Source organism: Athene cunicularia, assembly GCF_003259725.1.
Source record: "Athene cunicularia isolate RWA chromosome 2 unlocalized genomic scaffold, athCun1 chr2_part1, whole genome shotgun sequence".
Taxonomy (NCBI): domain Eukaryota; kingdom Metazoa; phylum Chordata; class Aves; order Strigiformes; family Strigidae; genus Athene; species Athene cunicularia.
Window position 1 is genome coordinate 108978203 of NW_020799095.1, and position 19540 is coordinate 108997742.

The 19540-nt window shown below is 39.1% G+C and overlaps 2 protein-coding genes across 3 annotated transcripts in view; both read left to right on the plus strand.

The window, feature by feature from the left end:
- UBE2V2 (ubiquitin conjugating enzyme E2 V2) overlaps window positions 1-5199 on the plus strand; it is a 32251-nt gene extending 27052 nt beyond the window's left edge. Inside the window, exon 4 of one of the 2 annotated variants that reach the window (XM_026842135.1) lies at window positions 2163-5199. In XM_026842135.1, the coding sequence (XP_026697936.1) occupies window positions 2163-2309 (147 nt within the window). In that variant the 3' untranslated portion in view covers window positions 2310-5199. Of the gene's footprint in view, window positions 1-1930; window positions 2099-2162 lie in introns of those variants that run through there. The other variant, XM_026842136.1, reaches the window with a different exon arrangement.
- A 7493-nt stretch (window positions 5200-12692) lies between these two features.
- The window catches only part of LOC113476129 (chloride channel protein C-like), an 80089-nt gene continuing 73241 nt past the window's right edge, over window positions 12693-19540 (plus strand). Inside the window, 5 exon segments of the mRNA XM_026841460.1 lie at window positions 12693-12715; window positions 12717-12941; window positions 13874-14003; window positions 18182-18262; window positions 19256-19431. Of these exon segments, the coding sequence (XP_026697261.1) occupies window positions 12693-12715; window positions 12717-12941; window positions 13874-14003; window positions 18182-18262; window positions 19256-19431 (635 nt within the window).

Sequence of the window (19540 nt, forward strand, 5' to 3'; positions counted from 1 at the left end):
TGTAGGACCCCATGAGGAAAAATGGTGATCTTGTGCATTTCTCATGGTATTTTCTATGTGGAGAACAATTTTGAGTAGTGTGATATTTACTATTCTAACTTTTGAAATGAATTCATGTTGTTCCTAGTTTGCTGGGTCCAGCTTGTTGAATAGAAACTCTGGAGTGTCCTTTTCTATCTCATCTAGAATGATTGGAGAGGAAGAGATCTGTAAGAAAGAGCTTGGTACCTCAGAACAAAGAGTCAGGCTAAATAATGCCTTACTTAAGAGATTGCCTGTTATCAAGTAGCAGCTTATCAGACTTTCACTTTTACTCACTGGTGGTTTTACCTAATAGTCTGCTTTTTAAGAAAAGAGAACCCGTTTTACAGTTGCAAAGATTATTCCGTTCTGATATTGCTTATCATCTACCACATTAAACCAAATGCACCTTTAAAAAAGGAGTAGTAGTTCAGGAATTACAGTGATGGTCTGACCAGTGTTATTTTCAAAACCTTTCTATATTAGCTTGTACACTCATGCGTATTTTAAACTGTCATGATTTTGGTGCATAATGGAGCTTTCCTTTTGATGCTCCTTTTCTTCCTAGTTTATTAATGTTTGCAATAACTATTAAGTAATCTGACTGCCTTTTATACTGTGGTTTGATGATATGCTGTCTTTGGCAGCTCTGCTGACTTTAAGGGGTTCCTGACTCTTAAGGATTTCTCTTCACACAAATAATGTTCTGCTCACAATGCTGAGCTGTGAATTGGGTCAAGGATCCTGCTTAGGGACTTCTTTCCAAGGTGTTTTTTTTTAAACTGGGTGGGTTCTATCAGTTCAGGTCAGAAGTTAGCTCCATATATGCATTTCATGGTTTACCTGGGCTAGCAGTAGCACTGTTAAAGGAACAAGTGCCTAGTGAGAGGAAACAGAAGTTTTTTGGGTTAGTATTGCTGCCCAAGCCAGCATGTTGTTAAACCTTGGCCTCAGTTTTCTCCTTCAGAAAGGTTTAGTTGGTGTTTTGAAAACAGACAGCCTCACTTCAGACAATCTTAGAAGTAAAATGTCTGTGTTAACGTTCTTATTTCTGATTCAAGTGTTGTTTTTTCTTTCAGTATGCCCTAATTAAGATGGGATAAGAAACTTCCTGATGTTTTATGCTGCCTAAATCATAAAGCAGTGGTTTCCAGCACTTTTATAGCCATGCGTGCTGCCTGTGCTACTCTGCCAGTGGAATTCAGTAGCGTTCAATAGCCCTATTCCTTCCTGCCCATGGGCAATTGCACTGCTGTAGGCCCCTCTGTCTTAAGTTCCTCTTTGCAGGGGCTGGGTGGCCAGGACTTACCTGCTGCCAAAACAATTCCCAAGTTGACTTTCAATTGCTGCCTTTCCTATGGAAACCTCCCTGTTATAATATAATTGTGTAAATTGTCCCACAGGTTTTATAAACGCATAGGAGAAGTCCCATGTCCTTTCCTTTCAGTTCATATTCAGATTGGTAAGTGATGTACAGTAATCTTCACGGCTCCGTAAGATGACTTACTATAAGAAGGATGCAAAAAACTAAGAAATGTCCAAAGATTATGAATTAGTTATTTCAATATTTCAAGCCATTTCTTAGCATACATAGTGACTTTTGATGTATCAAAAGCATCATGTAGTATGTATGTGAAATAAATACTAATGATACTTGTAGCAGAGGAAAAACAAGGGAAATTTTCCCTTAGAAGGGTATCCTATGGACTCTTGTGTGGCAGGTTCTTTTAAAGAACAGAGGAAAACCCAAGTGTCTGTATTGGCATAATGAAGATGATCACTTTTTTTCTTTTTTGGGGGTAATTTGAAACAAATTAATAAATTTTACAAGATACAGCTCCAGTTTTGCAGTGAACGGTTTGCTGATCTCCTCCTTCCCCCCCACCCTTTTCCTTCTCACTAATATTAGTATCAGCACAGATGGAAGGGTCCACCTGCATGGATCTTATTGCAGAATCTGTATCTGTGTGTAAGTATATGATTGTTTTCCTTAAAATATTTTATGAACACAGAGACTTATGCCACAGAGAAAGTGTCAGGGAATGCTTAGACCCTTTCTTAGAACAGTTAAGTCAATAGCAGTTATTTATGTAGAGATTTTGTATTTCATCATAACTTAAAGCTCTCTCTTCTTTTTCCAGGTGGATGCACGGAGCATACCAGTGTTAGCAAAATGGCAAAATTCTTATAGCATTAAAGTTGTACTTCAAGAGCTAAGACGTCTAATGATGTCCAAAGAAAATATGAAGCTTCCACAACCTCCAGAGGGACAAACTTACAACAATTAATTTTAGCTGATTCTCAAACTTCTGTCTTAAAACAACATCCTTCTACTCATGTTAATGTCTTGATTAAATCTCACGATGCAAACACCCACACATTAAAGAATTCCAGCTGGTATACATGACCTGGACATTTGTAAGAATATATATAATATATGTATGCCCAATATGTTTTCAGGCACTATGGGAGAAAAAGGCAGCACAATTATTATTTTTTTTTCTCTTATCGAGGCACTGTCATTTAAGCATAAGCCTGAAATAGCCTAAAATTGGAATTCAGGTTTTACAAGATGAAAGCATGACAGAAAGTGTCAGATTGCTGTGGAATAATATATGTTTCTGAAAATAATCTCTTGAGAAGGCAAAATATAAATGGCATGCTTTATCCATCTTGCTTAGTAAAAGAGCTGCAGTAAAATTTGTTTTAAAGTAGCGGGTACAGTGAATACCATTGCTCATCTTGTTTAATTTTGCAAGGGTGTGGGTGCCGACTACTAGTAGTGTCACAAAGTATGTTCAGGATTGTTTTGATACCTGTATTTATAAAATGGGGGGATTCATTTCTGTTAAGCAGCTCCTGTGTGTTACATGTATTGGACATGGCAAATATTTGTTTACAGTCTTTGTTCTAATAAACCATGCATTTAAGTTTTAGTGAAACAAAGGAAATGTATGGATATGTGATTGAGATTAAAGTTAGTCTTAAAATGTAAATAAAATGTGGAAAGTGTCTGAGGCTGTGCCATTTCTATAATAGTGATGTAATATATGTACAGTAACTTGCAGAAGTATTGGAAAGCCAAACATAATATTGCTGCTGGTTTTACATGCACCTTTTATTCTTACCACTTTTGTATGCTTAATTTAGTTGAGAGGTCAAGGTATTCCATTTGTTGCAGGGGAGTAAGTTCGTTCATCTGTACTACCACTTCTTTAGCCAAGCTTGCACTCTGTGTGTGTATCTATATAATTAAAAAACCAAACCAAACAACCCCAAAATAAAAAAAAACCCCTTGCCTCCCCATCTCCCCTTTACCTCCTCTCTAGATTCTTTTGAAAACTGAGCATAACTTTCACTTTGCTTACTTGACCTCCAAGCAGTTTTCAGACCACATTGTGAAGTCTGTCCTACTTCTTAGTCTTTTGTCTTGCTTTTGTAGTTATTGCCTTGATTCTTGCTTTCTTGCATCTTTTCCTCTTTTATGTTTCTTGCCTTTTTTTCTTGTCTGTTCCACTTTTGTCTTTTCTGAAACACACAAAAAAGAAACTTCAGGAAGCTTTAATAAAAATTAAACCTGTGGTACAGATCATCATATTCCTGTCTGCATTCCATGTATCATATGCCATGCCACCACTGTCTTCATAGCTAGAATGCTTTTTGCCACTCCTGCAATTGTTGGTCAGTTTTTTCAATGTATTCTGTCAGGTGGGAACACTGGTTTTAGTTCTGTTACTGATTTCTCATGAGAAAGTAGTTAATGCCATCCATTTGGAAATTATTCCTTCCTTTTGCCCACTTCCCCCCTTGGAAAATGCAAGCCTTTGTTCATTTCGGTGAGAACATGTAACGGATGCTAGTCATCTATTTGCATTCAAAATTTTATTTAGTGGTTCACTTTGAAAAAGTGACTATAATCAAAAGCCATCAACAGCCAGGTAACTTTCTTTAATATGCCTTTGCCTCTTTCAGATGTAAAGATGAACCTTTAAAAGCAATAAAGTAGGTGGGTTTTTTTAAATTACAAGGTTTAATTAGTATTTGTCAGTTTATGCTTTTTAGACAAATTGGACACTTCTAGAATTGGTGGATTTGTAGCTGCCAGCTACCTCATGTCTGTATTTATATAACATATCATTTGTGATGGTTTGGCTGAAGTGCATTGCAACATTTTCTTACTTGATTTAATTTGAATGATTTTGATGCCATTAAATCTTTTCTTACACTAACACTGATAATCTATATTTAATCAATTAAAATAATGGAACTGTACAGTTCTGAGATGTGAATTTTTGGGAAGATTTCAGCATCAACTATTGAGAGAATGAGAAATACTTGTAGACTATTATATGGTTGGTAACATAATTTAAGTAACTGGCTTATTCACAAAGCATGAAAAAGGGATGGTTGATTGCTTGCTTGTATATAGTGCAAGTTGATCCCATAACAGTTATTCCTTCTTGTCTGTACTCTGTTTCTGTCTGTGAAAATCTGCATATCCAGCTGTAAGCAGATAGATTTTTCAGAAGAAAATAGAAGTGATGGAGAGAGTTGACCTGATCTCTGACCCCAGGGTATGTAATACAACGGATGACTCTTAAAAGTGTTCCTGCAGTGATTTTAAGTGTGTTGGTTTTCCATTTTGCTCACACTGGAACAAGTCTACATGTATTTAAGAAATTTTTAAATGTCTTTGACTACTGCATAAAGTCAAGAGCCTCCTCAAAACTTTTATAACCTGAAGATTTTGAAGCACTGCTGCTCACTCTCCTACAGAAAGGTTACGTTGTTTTACAGGTATCTGTCTGATCAGTGTTTAGTAACTGTTTTCTAGTGTTCTCGTGGTTTCTCTTAGGTAACCTACTTCAATGCCAGAATTTTAATTTTCCTCTTAGAAGTATTTAATTTGTGTTGTATTCTTTTGGCAAGATCTGAATTTGCTATTGTTAGCACATGTGTATTTTTTTCTTCTCAAAACTGTATTTATACATCTTGTAAAGTAGAGCACCATTTTAAGCCAGTTGTATGAGGGGCAAAGTGCAAAAGTTCTAAATATAATTGCATTTGAAAATTCATGTCATGTTTGTGGTCATCAACTAGGATGTAAACTAGCTTTGTGTTTTGAAGCATTCTTGTGTTTTGGTTGTTGAGGGAGGGATAAGTTTACTATGAAGAAAAAAAAACCCCAAAGATGGTATGATTCGTGCTTCATAAACCTTAAGATATAATGAGCAAGCCTATGGAAATATCCACGTTACAAATAATGTGCCTTACTCATTGATAATAAAGTACATAAAACATTGCAAGGTGTACACCTACCAACTGCCTTGACTGTGCTCCTCTTCCTGAAAACAAGTTGATAATATTTGACACCCAGCAAGACAGTCAGGAATGAATCCCTCGACTATTATGAAATAAATGCACAATGTGCATTCCTCCTAAATGTTTGTTGTTGTGTAAGGGATACCTAAAGGAAAATCTTAGTGCATCCTATGACAGTTGATCAACTACAATAATAAATTGTGTAATTTAGACAAGTATTTGTGTTTTACATGATTACTTACATAGTGAGTTTGTGGAAATGCATTGCCTATTTAGTAGCTTACGTGGAATAATTCAGGGCCTAGAAATATTTATTATAATTCTCTTACACTGTCTTTCGATTCAGAAGGCTCATTTAGCAGGTCACCTGATAATCATCCTGTGACAGAGGCAGGATGTCTGACTGCTGCTTGTTTTTATTCTGACCTCTAGTCTTTGAAAACTCAGCTGTATTGCCCCTGGTTTGGCCAGTCTCAGCTGCTAGAGAAGGAGGAATAAACTTGTATTAAGCAGGTCTGAATATGTGTTACTGTAACAAAAAAAGGTGACTTAAAACTACTGCTTGTCTTTTATGCAAGTAAAATTCCAGCTAGAAGTGAAGCAGTGGGACAAAATAGGTTTCTCATAAAGTTTTCTAAATAATGTGTTCAGAATTCTTTTGTGAAGCCTAGGAAGCTTTCTGAGGTGGGGAAAGTATTGGGGGAACATGGTGAATGTCTGTGATCTTTAATAATAATTTAAAGAAAAAAAAACACCAAAAACTTTAAAACTTGTTAATGCATCTGTATTAACTCTACATAATGAAACAATTGTGGGAGAAGGTTTTCTTCTTTTACCTGTTCTGGTGATTGTTCATTCCCTGAAAGAGTGTATTATACCTTTTGTGTTGCAGACCCAACTGATCATGGGCTAAAATGGTATGAAAGATGTATTGCCTTTAATGCTGGAGTATGAACTTACTTACACTGCTCTAAAAAAATACAAACCCCACATTTCGTTAGCTGATCTCAACTTCCATAGGAACGAGTACTCCATTCAGTGGTTAAAATACCAGCCTTCTACATTACCTTAGTGTTGATGTGGTTTGTAGCATACTCCTTTTTTTTATTAAATGCATGTATACCTTCAGCTCAATTGATAAACAGTTGTAAATGAATGTACAGTGAATTCTATAAAATCGATGCCCTATGCCGGCTCTCAAGTAGCGTTCTCAAATTCAAACAGTTCCAGAAGTTTTTCAGTCTTTACCATTTTAAAATAGTGATAAATATAAAAAGCTTTTTCTTATTTATGCTAGTGCCAAACTGCATAAATGGAAAGCTTAATGGATGATGTTGAGATAGTGCACAAATAACCGGTGCTTGGGATCACTTGATATAATGCGTGGTTTTTTATATCGGTTTATGACTTTTCACCATTTCTTAATGGAAGCATCCCAATGTTCTGCTTTTAATATATGCAGTATGGATAAAATGTAAACATGTTTTTTTAATGTATAAACTATGCAGCTTGAGTTAAACAAAAGTATACTGAATGTTTTTAACTCGGAAATACTGGAGGAATGGCTATGTAGACGTAAACAAGGAAGGCTTTGATCATCTGCTTTGCGCTTGTTCCCACTCTGCTCCCTGGTGGTTATTACAGGTGTGTAGGTATGCTGATTTAACATATTGGCTGTTTTCAATTTGAATTATTATTAATTTTTTTAAGCATGCAGGAAAGAGAAAGGGAGGGAGGAAGGGTTTGATTTCCATCTGCAATTTCTACTGATAAAAAATTATCAAGAGAAGAAGAAACCTCATACAGGTAAACACATCTGTTACTGACTTGATTTGAGACTAGACCATGAAAAGTTGGCTATTTTTTTCTAGTTGTCACAAGAATAAAAGCTGTTACAATTAGAATGGGAGCAGCTGACACAGTAGAGCTGTGAAGTTATTATGAAGATGTGGAAGAGAGTGTTTCTAGCAGATCTTTCCAGTGTCGTGAATATTGGGTTAGTATGGGAGAGTGGGTTGAGCCTTGCAGAATGACTTTGGGAGATGAACTAGCACTTGGTACTCCATAAATTCAGCCTGACAGGACTTAACCCAGTTATGTTCATTTATTTCACTTTTCTGAGACGAGTATTCATTCCTTCATTTAAAATTACTAAACACCGTGGTGGCGTACAGCAGCTTGAGATGACTCCGTTTCTTTTAGGTTTTGATATGCAAAACTTGCCACCATGAGGAAGTGTGTAAACCAAGAGCATGGAAGTGTGTGATGCTGGTGGCTGGCTCTTTAGTTCCTAGGTTAATCTATGCAATTGGTGATTGGCAGTTTTAAGTTTAAATGTAAGTGTGTAGTTAATAGTCAATACTTTTAATGAGACAAGTCTATGCTAAAAGCCTTTGTTTTTGTTACGGTATAAGGCAAATTGCCAGCAACCCTGACCCTTGCCTTTTCTGGCTGACAATTTCTTCCACTGTTTGTTGTTTGCTGGACTGCAGTTTCAGGAGAGAGTGTTATTTCTCATCTCTGGGTGGTGTGTCGCACTTTGAACGATGGGACCATCTGCTTCTGGGAAACCTCTGAAATAACTCCTTGCTACAACATCACAATTTCAGAATTTGCGTAGACAGTCACAATCATCTTGGTTTTGCTTTCTGAAAGCATTTCTCATCATATGTACTTTTTTTTCTGTATGAAGATTCACAGATTAAATTTATGACCTCATATGAAGCTACTAACCTGTAACAATATATTAGATTTGTTACAGCCTTATCAGAAAATGTTTCCAACATCTATGTCTTTACAGTCAGCATCAAATGTACGAGTCATTGCATTTATAACACAATTATCATGCTAAATTAGTAGTATACTTTCATTCTTTAAATGCTGTAACTCTGAAGTACTGAAATAATGTGAAGGGAAAATTCGTAGTCATGATGTTTCTAGTTGGCAATGGTTTTATATTGCTATTCATTCGCTATAAGAATTATTTGCTTCCTTGAGCTGTCATTTGGATTGCACATTAAACACTCATTATTTAAAATCTTAGAGTGTCACCTCATTTAGTACTGTAATGGTTTTCGTCTTCAGAGTGGGGTGCGGTGAACAGAGTACTGCTTCGGAAACTCTTGATTCTACCACCTTGCTTTTCAGTCTGTTAAAAGAAAATAGTACTCTCAACTGCTCATGTTCTTTAGAGTAGTAACTGTTTCCTCTGGCATTTCAAATACTCGTCTACCTTCTGATTTGTTTGGAATTGTGTTACTCAGTGTAACAATGTTAACTCCCAATCTCCAATGCTTTACTGTATTTTTGTGACTTTATGATTCTGTAATATCTGTATGATAATTAGTATTAAAACAAAAGCCAACAAAACTGGTGCACTGCTTTACTTGACAGATGCACAAGTCGCATGCATTGCACTAACAAGCCTGTAGCTGAAGACAGGGGGTAGTGGAGAGGGAAGGAATTCCTGTAATTGAAGTATATACAGCTCCTGACACCCTTGAAAAAAATACACTGTTCTGTGTCTGTATAAAACTGGGGTGCCAACTATGTGTTTGTTTGTTTTTTACATGCCCGCTACTACACAGCTGAAATTATGTTCTGCAGCCATCTAGATATACGGGTGACCAGTAATTTGTGCCCAGATAGGTGTGGTTTACCACAGCCATAGCAAAAATTGGAGTTCTTTTGTAGGTGCTTTTATGTGTAATAGCTGGAATCTGATTTATGTCTGTGCTGTTTAAAGACAAGTGGCAAAATGCTTTGGTATTAAATTCATGCTGTATTGCTAATGCTGTTTGGTGGGTAGTTCTTATTTGCTGTGGCTTATAATTTAGCGATATTTATTTTGTATTTTCACAGTTATTGGTTGGGATTATTTCACCCTGGTCTTCTAAAGGATAAAGAACACATGCATGTGCATGCAGGCACATACTCTCACAATTACAAAGCATTTAGGCAAATAAAATTTTGTTGCTCCTTTTCCCCAGTTATTTAGGAGAGGAGTTAGATGGGGTAGCTCAAAACTTTGTGTTGGCATGGCCAACTAGTAATAATCGTGGTAGCTGCATTTCTTCAGTTCACCACACCTCGCCTCTAATCTAGATCATCAAGTAGCAGTGGTCCGATCCTTTGCTGACCTATAATTTCAAGGGTGATACTTTCCAGGTCCTAACTGGGGGCAGCTTAGCTCAGCCTGCTCATGCCTGCTGGTGAGGAGAGCGTGGTGCTGGTGTCTGTCCACACTCCTTGCTCGGCCCTCACCCTTTTTCAAGGAGTCCCAGTGGTCTGCGTGAAAGCTGCTTGGGAGTGGAACAAGCAGCTCTGTGCCTCTGAAATGGGGTCTTGGCAGCTTGAAAGCAAACTTTTTCCCCACTTTGATATTTCATAACTCTCCCCCAACTAAGTAAAATTGTTTATAACTTGAATCTTTAAAGCATTTACTCAAAGAAGTGCATAGCTACTAGCTTTCTGTGGTGATGTATATAGAATATAGAGGACTCTTTTTCCCTCCTTCAGAGCAGCTGTTTCTGGGCTGTGATCCCTCTGAGGTAAGAACCCTTGTAAGTAAGGTAGTAAGCCTTGCAGAAGCAGGTATCAAGTCAGAAATCAGTGGAAAACCTGGGAACTGCTCACAGCCAGGATTCTCCTCTCTCCTCAGGGTGGGGGGCGGAATTTTATCTTCCAGTATTGAGAAGGTATCTTTCGTCATTGCCTTTGGTTGTCATTATTCATGGCAAAAAAATGTGAGTTATGGAAGCTCTTGGATAAGCAGAGATCCTTGTGATATTTTGGAGATGAAAACTTACTGCAGAAAGCAGAACAATCCTTATGCAGACTTTACAGGGACTGATGATTTACCCTCCAAAGTACTTTGCAGAGGAAAGATGAAAACTCATGTTTGGCATTGAGAGTTATGTGTGTGTCTGCAAATGTATTTAACACAGCCAAAATGCATAAGTTTTGGGTCAAATTCTGACAGGGCATTTAAACAGGATGCATTTCCAACAGAGGAATTTCTGGTACAGACAACCCCAGTCTGCATTTGCCTCCTTCATCTAAGTATTCTGAAAATAACTTCTTCTGTTAAGGATGGGAAATGTCTTCAGGTTTCCGTGTAATGAATGAATGAATGAATACACTGTGTGTGTATGTATTTTGTAAGGCCTTGTCTGTCCTCTGTGGAGTTATCTCAACTTCTGCACCTCTGGGATGCAGCTGTGCCCCCCTGCAATCTCAAATATCTCTGCTTTTTGTCTTCTAGCTTTTAGATCCTGTCCATTTCTGCACTCCTCCTCAGAGGTTCATGAAATGTATTTCAGATAAGTGAGCATACTGGTGGGTTTAAATTAACTATAGAGGAGTCTGTGAAAAAAACCCAATAAATTTGGGGGTCAAAAGTTGAAAACCCATTCTTGCATCATTTTGTTTTTTTAAATTTGAATGCATGAGTTGGAGACTGTGAGAATTTGCAGTACAGCTGAACTTAGGTATGCTCTTATGAATGGTAATCATATTCCTGTTTGAGGAAAAACAGCCATGCTGTTTGCATAACAAATCATCCTGATGTGGAATGAGGTATATCTGTGTTGTCTGTGAGCAGTGTGACTTAGCCTCATCCCTTTCCCCTAGATAGGTAGTTTTAGTTTCAGGTTTGGATATTTTTTTTTTCTGTATTGTTCAGTGGCTTTAGTATTTCTGTTTATGCTGCAATCTCTATAATACCTAGATCTGTTCACATGAACCAGTTTGATCTAACACATCTAGAAAATTACATCATACAAATTCCCATGTTTCAATAAAGAAAGGGGTTAAATGGAGAACTCGCAGTAGGCAGACTGCATATACCCGAATGAAGCTGCGATGGGGTCCCAGCCAGGAGCTCTACTCAACTGTCTCCTTTTCTTGTCTGGGCTCTGCTTTCCTCTGCTCTGTTTTAAATTTACAATAGGACTAGTTAAATCCAACTTTTGTACAATCCCAAATTAGCAGTCTAATCTCAAAACATTTTTGTGCTTGAACCCAAAACTAAGGTCTGAGCCACTGTGCTTAGTAAAACATTGCTACTTTTTAGATAAGAACAGGTCAAAAATCAGAGTCAGGACCTAGCTATTGCTCCTCAATTCAGTTTTGACTGGAGTGATTTAATTGATCACACAAAGTGTGTTTGTTGTCAGCTAACTTCTCTATGGGTATATTTGTGGCAAAGATAAACTTATTTCCCTACATACGTAAAGAAAATCACATTAGTTTTTCTAATTCATTTACTGTTGCTCATAGCTTTTCACCCAGTTTTCAGCAACAATTATTTTTTAAAGTCTGGTTTCCACCTAGACCATGTTTCTTTAACTCTTCTATTCTTAGGCTGAGTTGCTAGGTCTGGAATTTGCAGAGTACTTTTGAAATCTTTGGAATGAAATGCCTGATAGAGCTGTCAAAAACCCTCAAGGTCCAAAAGGCTTGGTTTCAGCAAATTTGCATGTGGCTTCTGTAAATCTTCTCTCTTGCCATTTAGTATTTACTAACTGACAGTTAGGAACTATTCATGTTTCCTCATTATTTAAGATGAGACCTTTCCACACTGGTCCACATGTTAGTAAGTGGAGAGCAGCAGAAATCTTTCTCTACTCTGTCTTCAGCAAACAAAACCACACTTTTGGAGGTGGTAGACACACAGCATGTTACCAGTTTTTCTTTGCAGTAAATATTTGACATGCATCAAGTATTTTTCTGCTTTGATTGAACTGCCAACTTACAAACTACCTTGGGTAAAGTATCCAAGCTGTAGTCAGTTTGGTAGTATAGCAAATGTTTTTTATCCGTCTAAAAAGAAATTTGACATGTAAATTCAAAGAAAATTGTGTTAGAGAATAAGGTTTTTTTAGGGTGGGTGTATAATACTGACAATTCAGTGTTTAACTGAAAGGCACTGTAACGTACATTTCATTTTATTTAATTAAATCATCTGGTGAGATAGTGGATTAAGGTGTTTGGACAGCCCAAAGCACAGCAACTGCTCATTTCTCTAAAAACAGACAAAGCCCCTGTGGCTTACATCCCTGTCCTCTGATTACTCAGCAAGGAGCTGGTACAATAATCTTGCTGTAGTGGTCCATCTATTCTTGGAGTGACTTCTTCACCAGATAGCTCAGACAAGTTTTGGTTGCTTTGACAGTGCTGGATCTATGCATGGGCACAGGAAACGAGGGCCAAACAGAAACCTGCCAGTCTGTGCCACAGCCACTCCATCCTCATGTGGTTTTCCATTCCTCGCTTTCAGTCTCAAGGAGACTGATCTTGGGCTCACTTCGTTCTTGTTGGCATCCCAAAGATTCTTGGAGGCCGCTGTAATGTCATCACTTTTTCCCCATAGGACACGTGGAAAATGATGAAGAGGAGCTGTTAATGGTGGAAGATCGTGGGCCTGATTTGATTAATTCTCAGGATTTTAGGAGGCAATGCAGCATCAGCAGAAGCAGTTTAGCATATTATCGCTGGATGGAGGAGGAGAGAGAACACCTCATAGCTCGTGAGAGTTTTGATTATTTGCCTTCACACAGTAAAGTTTATAAGAAATGGCTACAAGAGAAAACTTACAGGTAAATTTACCCTAAATACTGTTAAGTTGCCTCTAAACTATGGGAAATTTGAACGATCCAGAGAGATGCCTGATTGCAGAATGAATTAAGAAAATATTACTTAGTGTTTCTATACATAGGAAGATACTTTAATAGAATGTATAAGGAGGCCAAGTGGCAAGCAACTTTGATTAGAAACATTTTTTGAAAGTGCTTGTGCCTTTGCTCTTGGCAAATGATTGAATATGTAAAAAACATTAAGTACTCGGTGTATACAATGTATAAAAGGAAGAGACTTTGCAGACGTTTGGGGGAATGTTCTCTTACTGCTACTTGTCTTCACTGCTTCTTAGTGTAATCTGCAGGAAACATGGTGTTTGAATCTCAGTAGGGGTGCTCTAGTCCTACATGATAATAGAAATAAATCAGAAATTATTATTTGTGCACAATTACTATTAGAAGTATGAATTTATAAAAAACAGAAACTAGAGGTAAAGTTTTGCACATCTGTATGACAGATGCTCAGTGCATTAGTTGTAGTAGAAGAAAACAGGAATTATTTTGAAAATAGTTTTGAGTGCTCTACTGAATGCTTAATTACTGTTACAGAATTCAATTTTGAGATATCAAACAATCAGCATCTAAAAGCAGATTGCACTGCAATATATATTAAAAAAAATGCACAAAAACAACAAACCAAAAAACCCCACCCAAAACAAACCGAAAAATCCAACCATGTTCCTTACCCAAATGGTAATGGCTTTCACCTGAAGGTAGAGTTTTGTTAAGTGTACAATTTTAAAAGAGATATTGGCAAAACCAGCCTCTTGCTCATGCAGTCATGGTTAATAATCAAAATGCTCTAAAAACAGCACTTGCATATTTGTGAGAGGAAGCATGGCAAATAGTCCTGTGCTATAGGCTAAGAGGTAACTGTATTTTCCTATTTCTAGAAAAGAGTGGGATCGATGGCTGCTGATGGGGCTAATTGGAACAGCAGTTGGGATGCTGGGGGTTTTGATTCATCAGATAATTGACTCTCTCATCAAATTGAAATGGGACCTGGTGGAAAATTACCTGCAGGTGAGCAAGAGAAAATCAGAGTAACCTTCTCTGTGTTTGTTTATTAGAAAATCTACATTGTAAAGTTTTAACTGACTAGAGATGCTGCTTGTCTAGATGGTGTGGACATCAGATACCCTGTGGTGCTTTGTGTAGGCATGCTTTGGTGTCCTTTGCTACGACTTAGTCTATAGTACAGTGTAATATCTGATGGTGTTCTTATCATGAGATTGATGAAATATTAATGATTAAAATATTGTCACCTTCCTCTTGTACATAAGGGGCATGTGCTGCTTTAGGTATTGTTGGTGTCCAAGGGAAGCAATTAGGTTTCTCTTAAGGTGTATAGTGATTGTGGACCTGGTATCAGATATGTAATTTCTTTCTATGTCTGGGGCAGCTATATTTTGCTAATGCTGTAATAGATTATTCTAGAATAATTAATTTGTCCTTGATGGGTATCACAATCTCTGTGATAATTGGGGTGGTGTGGTAAAAATCACTGAATGACCAAAACCAATGTAAAGGTTAAGGCATCTCTGACACTGACTACTGCTTTTTCTCACCTGTGGAGAAGCAGATGGTAAAACTTTTGCTTGGTTTGTGATAACTGTGGTAGATAGTATGAATACTGAAGAGCTTCTGGTGAGAAAGGGGCTTTGAGCTTTTGTTCCAGTTGAATCCTGACTAGGGAGGCTCAGGCATCCTGTCAGCAGGTGCTGTGGGGAAGCCTGTATATCCATCAAGCATGTCATGCAGCCAGCAGACACCGAAATTTGTGTAGAAGTGGGTCAGGGTCAGGGCTGACTGTGCTTTTGCACTCAGAAGTGGTGGCAAGGAGCTGCTGGAGATGCCCCAGCACCCAGGGGAGACATTACCCCTGACTCAGCAGAGGCCACAACCCAGAGCAAACTCCTGAGGGAGGGTGCAGCTCTGCAGGCCTGGGGCTCTGGGCATTGCCTGGGGCCTCTCACTGAGGCTGGAGCGTGGCAAATTAGCTCCTTGCCTGCACAGATGTGGTGGGATAGCTGACACAGCTGGAGCGCTGCAGTGGCTGAATACAGGCTCTTTAGGAAGAATAGACTGGGATGGTTAGGAGGGGAAGTTGCTCTTTTTTTTTGTGAGAAGGCAGTGGGAAAGGATAGAGCTCTGCCTTGGGACAGATGAGAGTCAGCTGAGATCTTGTAGGTCAGGGTTAGAGGGCACACCAAGATGTGTGATGATGTTGTGGATGTCTGCTATGACTGCCAGCTCATGAAGTATTAGACAAGGCTGTCTTCAGACAACTGGAAGAAGTTTCATGGTTACTGGCCCAGATCCTTGTGGGAATCTTTAGCCAACCACCCCAGTATCTGCTGGAAGTACAACACTGCAGGGCACAAGCAATCCATGAGGTTTCTGGAGCACATTGATAACTTCCTGATAGATGGTTGAGAAGCCAATGGGGGCGTATGCTCTGCTGGACCTTGTACTTACAGACAAAGAAAGACTCGTCAGGGATGTGAAGGTTGGGGGCAGCAGTGACCATGAGATGGTTGCATGCAGGATCCTGAGATAAGGGAGCAAAAGCAGGATCACAGTTCTGGATTTAGGAGAGCACTTTGGTCTGTTCAGGGATCTGCTTGGAAGAATCCCAGAGGAGACCATCCTGAAAAGAATATGGGTCTAAGAGGGCTGGTTGTTTTTCAGGGATTATCTCCTCCATGGTGAAGAACAGTGCATTTCAATAAGCAGGATATCAAGCAAAAGGTGGCGGGAAGCTCATCGCAAAACTCAAACATGAAAAGGAAGCACACAAGAAGTGGAAGTAGGGACAGGTGACCCAGGAGGAATAAAGAGACACTGAGTGTGCAGGGATGGGGTTAGGAAAGCCTAAGTGCATCTGGAGTTGTGTGGTAAGGGATGTTGAAGGGCAACAAGAAAGGCAGGAGGTGTCTACAGGTACATCAGCAGCAAAAGGAAGAGTTGGAAAAATGTGGGCTTGCTGTTGAACTGGGTAGGGGACTTGGTGATAAAGGACTTGGAAAAGGCCAAGATACTTGATGGCTTTTCTGAGGGAGTCAGCTGATGTCACTGTGAGGCCACTCAATTATCTTTGAAAGGTCATGGCAATTGAGGAGAGGTTCTTGGGGACTGGAGGGAGCCAGTGTCACTTCTGTTTTCAAGAAGGACAAGGACAGATCCCGGACAGAAAGACAGATACAGGGAACTACAGACGAGTCAACCTCATCTTGACCCTGAGAAGGTGATAGAGCAAATAATTCTGGAAACTAATTAACTAATTAGAAATAATTTCTAACTGTGTGAGGAACAAGGTGATTGAGCGTAGTCAGCATGGATTTACAATGTATAACAATCTTCTACAATGAGATGACTGGAGCAGTGGATGTTGTTTATCTTGACTTTAGCAAGGCTTAATCACTGTCTCCCATAACATCCTTGTAGACAAACTGATGGTCTGTGGGTTAGAGAAGTAGACAGTGAGAAGGATTTAAAACTGGCAGAACTGCTGGGCTCAAAACATTAAGATCAGTAACACAAAGTTGAGCTGGAGTCCGATAACCACGGGTGTACCTCAGGGGTCAGTAGTGGGGCAAAACACTGTTGAATATCTTCACTAATGACCTGGATGATGGGACAGAATGCACCCTCAGCAAAGTTGCAGACAAAAGCAAAACTGGAAGGAAGCAGTGCTTGGTAGACCAAATGATTGTATTGCCATTCAGCTAACAGCCTCCTGGGCTGCATTAGGAGGAGTGTTGCCAGCAGGTCGGGGGAAGTGATCTGTCCCCTCTATTCCGCACTAGTGAGGCCACATCTGGAGTACTGGGTCCAGTTCCAGGCTCTCCCAGTGCAAGGAAGGCATGGATGTGTTCTACACTATTCTGTGAAATTAAGATAATGGAATAATGCTGCCAGCTGCTGAAGGACAGATCTCCATCACTTCACAGAAATGCAAGGGAGGACTTATTCTGTGGAATGGATGGAGGCTGAAAATACTGGAGAGAGTATCCAAGAAATCAAGAAGTTTAGGTTTTCTATGAAGATAGCATATATATAATGATCTTGGAATATTATTTCCCTGGGGTTTCTTATATACAAGCCATGTGTATGTTTATAAAATATATAAACAGTGGAAGAGTACACACGCATACATGTATGTATGCATTTGTATGTATATGCATGCATGCGTGTATATATACACACTAAAGTATAAATAGAGAATATATAAAAAGAAACAGCAGTTTGACTCCAGGGCATCATAACAACCATTACACACGCTGTTGGTCCTGCTGTATTATCAAATTTGTCCTATTGTATTAAACTAATAGAGGGAGACAGAAGGTAAGCTCTCACAGCCTCTGATATCAGTACAAACATGTAATTCATGCCCTGGAAGACCTTCCTATCTAAAAACCTCCAGCTGTGGATGAGCAAAACTCCTTTTCATGTGATTTGCATTGCTGTTTGGCTGCTCTGCACGATGTACTTACAAAAGCCTTGAGAAGGGACATGCTTCTGGGAAGGCTGCAGTGGCCAGCTGTAATGCTGCGACCTCAGAAATGCAAGGGATGTGTTTGACCTGCGCGCACAATGAATCACAGCTCAGTGCTGTGGAAGGCAGCAAAGTATGTGGGAGCTGAGGAGTTCTGGAGACAGCATGGCTGCGGTCAGCCCAAGCACAAACAAACCAAAACCCCATGAATACTGAAATGTGGTTTTTAAATGTGAGAAGGCCTAGTATAAGAGATGTCTTTTTGGTTCAAATAGAATAGGAAAGAGCTTGCTCACGTATATTCTGTCTACTAATAATAGGTATAAATTCATAAAGGTAGTCACTGATACATGACTTTGAAGCTTCCATTCATCAAAATGTCTCTTGAATTCACTATGTAACATTTTCTTGTGTATATAATAAGGTCTGCTTCTGACCTGAAAAGGGCATTGATGAGTAGCAACACATCCTTTATAGTGTTTTTAAAGATGGGCAAGAAGTTCTGGAAAAAAACATGACTCTGCAAATCATCATTCACCTTACTTTTACTCACTCCCACCCTTTTAAAGAGCCTGCACTGCTTGTTTTGGTTTTTCCCTATAGTACATCATCTGCCTGCAGAAATCTGTGGGACAAGAGATTATTGAAAAGCGGGATGTGGTGTATGGGTGCCAGTATAGTAACTTATTTGTCAACTGGACAGGATGGCAACATCCATATGACCTGGCTATGTGCACTTGGGTCTGGGCTGGCCATGATGGTTCTCTCTTCAAGCGCGGTGCTGGTAAGTGTCTCCTTCACAACAAGCCTATGATTCTGTGATAAACCAAATCTCTTGCTCTTCCAAATGCTGGTTAGTTCAGTATTTTATTTAAAGAATGTCCTCTCTATTGTACAACCCAATTGGAGAGGTCTTTCTTGGCCTTCAGCCTAAAGCTGGATTCCATCGCCCATAACTTATATACAAGTGTCTGGGGTGAAATCAGTGGTGGTAGCCATGCAATTTACACTTACTGTGTAATGTTTATAAAATAAATACAAATGGCAGCTGGTGTAACTTGTGAAAACTATGTGTTTGGAAGGGGCCTAAGCCAAAGACTGTCAGTCCATATAAAAGTTACTGGTGGTTTTAGACTGATCTTTTAGCTGTGCTATGTGGGTATCATTTGTGGCCCAGATCAGTACTTTTACAAGGCAACAAGGCTAACATTGAGCCTTTCTGTCGTTTACTGTACTGTTGTGTTCAATTTAATTACAGACAGGCACTTAACAGCATAGGTGAGAGAAAAAACAAATCTTTTACTGAACTTACCCCAAAATCCAGCAACAGTAGGAAAAGGGAGTTTGCTGTTATATGTGTAAGAACTGACCAGTTTTAAGCTATCTAAAGTCCGAAGTGACTGGACAAATCACGCAGCTTCACATGTACACCCCGCCCCACAGACAGCCTGTGCAAAGACAAGAGACTGGCTGGCTTCAGGCATTGGTGGGGGGGCGGCAGGGGGCTGGGGCTGAGGCCCTTGTCCGTCATTTTCTTCTCTCATTACCCCCAGTGTGCATATAGTAACACTGTTGGAAGCTTGAATTTTTGCAGGTAGCCAGAAGTTATGTGTGTATCTATGTTTGTGAATTCTGGGACAGTTTATTCATGAAGAGAGTAGGGTGAGGGCTGTACTTTAAAACTGTGTGCATAGATGCATCTAACACATCAACATCTAATGATTGTTGACCATGTTTCACTTTTCTTCTTCTTCATTCTTATTCTTATTCTTTGCAGTTTTTTTGCCCAGCAGGTTCACTATCTGACTTGCCAGAAATCATTGGGTATTTGAATGGTACTTCCATTCAACATCTTTTTAACATCAAGACCTTTTTAGGCACATTTGTCTTATGCATACTGACTGTAGCCTCTGGGCTCTTCTGTGGGCCAGAAGGTCCCATGGTCCATTTGGGGTAAGAAATAGCAGGCAAAAGTTAAAGCTATCAGGCTGAGGGTATGGGTTTCCAGTGTCTGTTTTGGTGGCCATGCTGGCTTAAAAAATACACTGCATTGGGAATTCTT